General features: G+C 39.0%; 1 protein-coding gene across 1 annotated transcript; it reads left to right on the forward strand.

Annotated features, from left to right (window-relative positions):
• The first annotated feature begins 1,310 nt into the window (after nucleotides 1-1,310).
• On the forward strand, nucleotides 1,311-7,851 carry cnot11 (CCR4-NOT transcription complex, subunit 11). Its single transcript, XM_020927847.2, has 7 exons — nucleotides 1,311-2,106; nucleotides 3,390-3,554; nucleotides 3,911-4,063; nucleotides 4,516-4,718; nucleotides 6,309-6,511; nucleotides 6,779-6,875; nucleotides 7,499-7,851. Exons 1-7 carry the CDS (start codon nucleotides 1,788-1,790, stop codon nucleotides 7,694-7,696), a joined length of 1,338 nt encoding a protein of 445 aa, XP_020783506.1. The 5' UTR covers nucleotides 1,311-1,787; the 3' UTR covers nucleotides 7,697-7,851.
• Nucleotides 7,852-8,191: the final 340 nt, after the last annotated feature.

Raw genomic sequence — 8,191 nt, forward strand, 5'->3', positions numbered from 1 at the left:
AACACTGACTACTAGTACTACTACTGCTACTAATGCTCTTATTACTACTACTATTTCTATTACTACTACTACTACTACCTTTAGTACTAATGCTCTTACTACTACTACTATTACTATTACTACTACTACAACAACTACTACTACTAATGCTACTACTACTTGTATTACAACTGCCATTGCTATTGCTACTGCTACTACTACTACTACTACTAACTTTACTACTAATGCTATTACTACTACTACTACTATTACTACTACTACTACTACTTCTACTAATGCAACTACTACTATTATTACTACTATTACTACTGCTACTACAACTACAACAACTACTACTACATACAACAAAAGCCATCTGTGTTATTTTTGTCAGATATTTCTGCAGTTAGACAATCCCTTTATATGCATTATTTTGGTGTCTAAATAAATTCTGCCTTATGTATCGATCCTGGTGAGATGTGACGCCTGGAGGAGCTTCCTCTGAGCAAAAGTGTACTGAATAAAAGCAAAATATTGATCAAATAAACAGAAATACATTTTCTCTTATTTTGTGTGGCATCTATGTGACTACAAGCTTGTCTGACCAGATCACTATTTTCTGATCTCTGTTATAATGTTGTTTTCCTCATCGCAAACAGACCTGGAGTTGTGTTTTGTTTCATTCACACATGTTTAACACACAAACCCTACATATTTAGGCTGAGTTCTTCTCAAACAGAAAACACTTACACCTTGTGATGTCATGAGGTAATACCATACACTGTATAAAGAAGTATATAAACAGTCTATGGGTAATACAGGAAATACTCCACTGTGTTTTTAAACTTCAGTAGAATAATTTGGATCATTTCAGCCCTGGAATTGCCAATCTCTATTGAACTAATAGTAAAATGTAGCTTTTAACTTGAAAACTACCGATTCATGTTCATGACATCAAAAGGTGGAACAAACCATTTTGAGCTTTGGAGATGTAGACTGACTAATAATAAAGGGTAACTAAACATGTGTAAATGAAATAAAACATAACTCAAGGTATGTTTTTGTGGAGGCAACAACATTACTTAAAGATTATGAGAGTTAATTTTGAATGTAGAACCTTTAATATTTTATCAATCTGTGGTTCTGGCTGACCAAGTAAAATATATGCATACAATAACTATATATAAGGATAACTTCTATGCCTGAAAAGTACTGTATTTAATTCTATATAGTGTGTTGTAATTTTTTTTTCTTCTTTTTGCCTACTTTGAAATTAAATTAACTTTTTTTTTTTTTTTTTTTTGCCTTTTTTCTTGTGTTTTTCACGTTTTTGTTTTACTTTTCTACATAATTTTCTTTATTAAATGTATGCACAAATCGTAATCAGCAGAGGGCAGCATGTGACACGATTATATACGTTACACTACACCTCCCAGAATGCACTTTCCCGGAAGAACAACATCCGTCACATTTTGAACCAAACGAACAAGGGCTAACGTTGCTACAAACCCTGCAAAAACTTCAACAAACTCAGACATTTGAAGCTTTTTCTAACTGGATCTTTTCGTAATACTTTCGCGTGGTAAAGAAAGCTTTTCAGGGCATATTTTTGCACGTAGACGCATTTGTTGTGGACATGAATCTTACGGTGTTGTCATTTAGCGCTAGCATGCTAAGCTAGCTCATTCAAAAGAACACGTTAATATTTGGATAAAACTATGAATTAAATGCGGTTATTTCATTGCGACTTGGGACCTGTTTCTGCAAAGTTTTATCGGAGCAATTTATGACAAAAGTATACCTCAAAAATGAGTCTAGCCCCCAAAGAACTATCCAATCTTCTGAGTATTATTTCAGAGGAGGCGTGCACGAACACGTTTGAGAGTTTATCCACGCATTTTCACCATTATTTCGGGAAAGGGGAGCATTTCAGGGTCGGTTCGGTGCTGGTAATGCTTCTGCAGCAGCCGGATCTCTTGCCCAGCTCGGCCCAGCGTCTCACGGCTCTGTACCTGCTCTGGGAGATGTACCGGACCGAGCCCATGGCCGCTAACCCGTTCGCCGCTGTGTTTGCGCACCTGCTCAACCCTGCGCCACACGGAGAGGAGCACGAGAAAGTCCTGTCTGGTAAGTTATGGAGGTGAGGTGTTTTGGAGATTAAGTTTCAGTTTGGTCAACGTGCAGATGGACTGTAAACATATGGGACAGAGGAGGGAGAGTTTATTCTAGAACAGAGGTTGGAGAGGAGAGGGTCAGATAGAACCCTAAACAGTGAACAGTGTTTTCCATACATTTGGTTTAGATTGTTAAGTGGCTGGCTGCTTTTGTGGCTACCTGAATCACAGACTGAGCAGCTTTTGAGATCAGTTTTTAGCATCATATCATGAGATTTTAACCAACTAAGAAGTGCAGCATGTGCAATTCAGAGAGCACAAGAAAAGGGAGCGGTTGGATTTTGTGAAATGAGCTGCTGGTTTTTCCTATATCCATGGAGATCATGCAAGAGGGCAGCTGGGGAGCTGGCTATGGACATTAGACAGGCTTGTTACACCAAATGTGGCAGAGGATCATTGGAACACTTTGAGGGAATGGACCAAAACATCAGAGCGGAGTAAGAGTGAGCCCTTTCCTGTTTTGTTCCCCTGGTGCCCCCTAGACACTGGGATTCTGCAGGACACAGAGGAGGGACACTTTTAGTTCTTCCTCTCCTCAAATGCCCTAACACAGATCTGCTGGCCCTACTTGACCTGTCCTTCTGTTAAATTGCAGCAACATCAACTGCAACAGCTTGCAGCAGCAAAACTTGAATTTCCCTCGAGAGTAAATAAATACAGATAAAGTATCTGTCTGTCTGTCTGTCTGCATCAGTAAAGTCTCTCTTAAAAGTTTATGATAGTTTAGATTTAGTTTATTGGTCTTGTTTAACAGGGACCATGTGCAAACACATTAACGTTATAAAAGGACAGATGCTTTACACCAGATGTAGTTAAAACTAGTTACCATCTGTGGTTCCCGAACATATAATACTTTAAAATGCATCCAAATATCCACCCATTTGAAGTCAAACCATAGATTCTTCTTTTATTTTATTTCAAACCATCACACAACACATTTTACACATACTGTGATGTTCGAAGGTGGGCGAGGTACAAGGGAACAGGCATACATCTCTTTCGATACTTGTAATGTTTTCTCATTGTTCTGACAAATGTAAGCACCGTATGTCACTTTACTGCAAAATTTAAAATAAAGTTGAAGTAAATGATGATACAATGAGCAACAAAGTCTGATTTTGTTATCCCACTACAGTCCAGGTTGTTTTTAGACTGTGAGGCACCATAGTCCCCTGTATTAACACTGTGAGCAAAACAGTTAGAGTAAATCTCTGGATGTCCCTCGTGTCTTTGCAGGCTTCCTTCCACCCATCACGCAGGCGGAGAAGTTCTTCCTGTCTCAGCTGATGTTGGCTCCTCCTCGGGATCTATTTAAAAAGACGCCCAGACAGGTTTCATGTTTGGACGTGGGCACGGCGCCTCAGAGCATCGACATCAGTGGATTGCAGCTCGCCCTGGCAGGTCTGTGGAAAAAAAGAGTGACAGATTTTTAAAAGTCAGAAACAAGTATCAAGATTTCTTCATCTAAACCTGAATAGCTTTAAAATGATTTTGAGCTGGATCAGAATAATTTTACAATGGGAGTTAATATTCAGAGATTTACTGTCAGTTATCCACATCATAAAAGCAAAAGATCACACAATAAAAACCTGACATTACAACAGTTTAATGAATTACCCCTGTAACATTAGCTAGTTAAAGTAGACAAATAAAATACACAAATAAAGTAAACACTAAATCACTGTTACTCCTATGTTAAGGTAGATGATTTTGAACAGTAGTAAGTGTCTCTATTTCCTGTGTATTATTTCGTGCAGAGCGTCAGTCGGAGCTGCCCACTCAGAGCAAAGCCAGCTTCCCAAGTATCCTCAACGACCCCGACCCAGACTCGTCAAACTCTGGCTTCGACAGCTCAGTGGCCAATCAAATCATCGAGTCCTTGGTGACAGGACCACGCCCCCCGCTGGAGAGTAAGAGAACTGCATTTCTCACACACAAGCTGTTGTTAAGTTTGTTTTTTTCAAGTCGTAACTAGTGTACAGTAGTAAACAAACTGGAAACATGGTCATAAGCATTATGGTTGCTGGGTAACAGTTATGAAATTACCTCTACCTCTGCTGCCTGCATCTAACCAGGAAGTAAAATTATATAATAACTAGAAATAACCATAGATCTATAGTAAGAACTGGATGAGACACTTCCCCTCTGTTGGATTTTAGCTCCACTTTACCTGCATCGCTCTGATTGGTCAGAACTGTTCACACAGTGCACGTTTCTGATAAAGGTGGGAGGCGCTTGCTCGTACTGAGAAGGAAAAATAATTTTAAAATGTTGAATATAATAATTTTAAGTATAATTTAGTGAAATGAGTCTGGAAACTGAGTCTGGAAGCTTTCCGTTGACCCTTTTTATTTATCTGCAGGTCACTTTCGCCCTGAGCTGATCCGCCCTCCTCCTCCTCTGCACGTGTGCGAGGACGAGCTCGCGTGGCTCAACCCCACGGAGCCGGAACACAGCGTCCAGTGGGATCGCTCCATGTGTGTGAAGAACAGCACTGGTGTGGAAATCAAACGCATCATGGCCAAAGCCTTCAAGAGTCCCCTGTCAGCGCAGCAGCAGTCCCAGGTGAGGAGGGGGGGCATGGGGGGGTCATATTGATACTTTGCATACTTTCCAAAATAAGTTCTTTTGAGCTGACCTGTGTGTTGTTTACACATTTGTTTACACATTCTGCATCTTTCTTCAGAAGGATCACATGGATATGTATGTGTGTAGGCCTGTCACAATCACAAATTCTGAACCTAATAATACTGAAACTATGTTATTAGGTTCTTTTTTCAGACTGAGTTTGGTTTTCATACCTGACAGTTTGGACTGCTCCCTAACGCTCTTCCTCAGAGTGTCATGTGATGTTGCTGTGAAGTGTCCAGTCAGCTGATCTGTACAGGTTTTGGTGCTGTCTTCCTACCGGTTGAGGCAGGACGACAGCGCCATCTGCAGAGGGTAAAATAGCCACCTCGTCCCAGTTTATAGTCCTGCCGGCAATCGAAATATGTGCCCACGGGACTATAAACCAGGAAATCAGCTGACCAGACACATAGAGACCGTAGAGACCAGTCGAAACTATCAGGTATGAAAAACAAACCCTTGGTCTGAAAAAAGAATCTAATAACATACATTTTCGGAAGACCAAATGAAAATCATTGGAATACTGAAGTTATTTTATACCACTGACACAATAAAAATAAAGTATATCAGTAAATATAATCCCAGTAAACCATTAAAAAAATCAACAGTGTCAGTAAAAGGCATGAGTTACATCAAATAAATTGCTGGAAGACCCAATAATTACCTCCGCCAAGGAGGTTATGTTTTTGCCGGCATTTGTCTGTTTGTTTGTTTGTCTGTTAGCAACATAACTCAAAAAGTTATGGACCAATTTTGATGAAATTTTCAGGATTTTTTTGAAATGTGAAAAGGAAGAACTGATTTCATTTTGGGGATGATCCGGAAGAAATCCTGGATTCTGGATCACTTTGAAATTTTTGTTAACATTGTGGTAAATGGGGCCAAAAATTTTGTTTCTCAATATCTCGGTTAATTATTGACCAAACCCCATGAAATTTGACTCAGGGATGGACAATGGGATCCTCTTTCATATTCCAAAGGCTGATCCGGATCTGATCCAGAAGACTGATTTTATCGCAATTTATATAAAAAATGGGGGTAGTCCTTGGCCGAGGTCTGCGCTCTCTGAGTGCTTTTCTAGTTAGTCATAGAATTGACTTGATCAACTTTTTACAGCTCAGATCTTATCATTTTATAACAAAAATAACAAAAAATCTCTGCATTATTGCAAATACATTGTTCCAGCTTTCATATATTAAACGATAAGTCAATAAAGTAATTATCGTGATTATCGTGGCCTGTTAAAAATACCCAAATTTATTTGGAAATGGACCATGTGTTTGTCTGATTGGTTGATAAACCTGTCAGTCATGGCCGTCTCAAATTAGAGAGACAGGAAACAAAGTTTTGTCAAAGTGTGTGGTTCTAGCTGTTCTGTATTGATATTGACAGAAAAAAACAGCTTTCTTTCTCACATAAAAATTATTATATGTTTGTTTGTTTTTTTTGGTCGATGTTTAGCTTTGCTATGAAACAGGAGTGCGTTTGTTTAGCTCTTCACTGACCCAGAATGTGTGTGTGGTTCAGTTACTGGCTGAGCTGGAGAAGGACCCAAAGCTGGTGTACCACATCGGCCTGTCTCCCTCGAAGCTCCCCGACCTGGTGGAGAACAACCCTCTGGTCGCCATAGAGATGCTGCTCAAACTGATGCCGAGCAGTCAGATCACGGAGTACTTCTCTGTGCTCGTCAACATGGACATGTCTCTGCACAGCATGGAGGTCGTCAACAGGTAACACTCGCCTAACAGAGCCCCGTCCACACACAACCCAGAAAACCAGAGACATTTAGTACTTTTCTAGCAGTATACTTTTATTGCTGCTTGAATAATGTATTGTAGAGTGTAACTCATTCCTGATTGACCGTTTTGGTAACTCTTCCCACTATAAGTAAGTCTACAAGTGACAAAAGCTTTATGTGACAATATGAAATGAGTTGAGCATTTGTGTTGCTTGCAAATCACATTATAAACAACGATTCTTTCTTTTTTTTGTTTTAGACTAACTACAGCGGTGGATCTGCCTCCAGAGTTCATCCACCTGTACATCTCCAACTGCATCTCCACCTGTGAACAGATCAAGGACAAGTACATGCAGGTACGACCGAAGGTTTTACATAATGCAAAATTGACTGTTCTGAGCTTGAAGCCCTGTTATAATGCTGTTACCAAATAAAAAAACAATGTTTTCTTTCATTCACACACATTTGAGTAACTCTTTATTATCAGTCTGTTTACATCTCCAAAGCTCAAAATGCTCTGTTCCACCTTGTGTTTAAGTCACGGAAACGGCCATTATCTGTTTTTTCCATTCTTCATTTAAACACAAAATCTAAACCTGAAAAAACGAATCATCTGTTTTTTCATTTTGGTTTTGGAAACAAATAATGAAGAAAATAGTTGTTTTTTAAATTTTCTTATTTTTGGTTTTATATTGAAAAACGAATGGGCGATTGATTCACACGGATTCACTTCCTGTATTACCACATGACATCACAAGGTGGAACAGTGTTTTGTTTTTTGTTTTTTTGTTTTTTTGAGACTAAAGCCTAAATACGCAGGGTTTGTGTGTTCAACATGTGAATGAAACAAAACACAAATTGAGGTCTGTTTGTGATGAAGAAACAACATTAGAACATACATCAGAAAATCGTGTAATACTGACCCTTTAAGTTAAGAACCTTAAAAATCTAAATGCAGTGTTTTGTTGTTGTGTTTCAGAATCGTCTGGTGCGCCTCGTGTGCGTCTTTCTCCAGTCTTTGATCCGAAACAAAATCATAAACGTTCAGGATTTGTTCATCGAGGTTCAGGCGTTTTGTATCGAGTTCAGTCGGATCCGGGAGGCCGCGGGGCTCTTCAGACTCCTCAAGACACTGGACACTGGAGAGAGCCCCGCCGACGCCAAACCGCCCAAATAATAACAATAACACAACAAAAAAAACAGACTGTCCCCAATCCCCAACTAAACATGTACAAACGTCCCACGCCTCATCAAATAAACCTGTGCTTTTTAAAACCTGCTTTTCCCTTTTCCAATTAAATGTTTTGATTTCATTCATGATTCTCAGTTAAATTATGATGACGTCTGCTGTCTTTTTTGGTGGGAAAATATTAAATGAATGAACGTGCAGTTTACGAGGGTCTTAACAAATGTCCCGCTGATAAAATAAACCCCAGAATTATTTGATTTCGCTCTCAAACTTTAGTTAGGTAGGATAATAAATTCTCACAAATGTAATGACTGTGGAGCTTTTGTTTTGCTGTACTCAGTTCTCAAATAATTTTAAATGTGATATTATGTTTCACTAATTACAATGAAATGACTAGAATTACACTAAATCACAAGAACAAGTACAGGTTCAAAAATCTACGCAAAAAAAGTGCAATTACCAATAAAATCTACTTAATTACAA

This window comes from Boleophthalmus pectinirostris, unplaced genomic scaffold (assembly GCF_026225935.1).
Source record: "Boleophthalmus pectinirostris isolate CB_2022bp ecotype Guang Dong unplaced genomic scaffold, ASM2622593v1 HiC_scaffold_1, whole genome shotgun sequence".
NCBI lineage: Eukaryota > Metazoa > Chordata > Actinopteri > Gobiiformes > Gobiidae > Boleophthalmus > Boleophthalmus pectinirostris.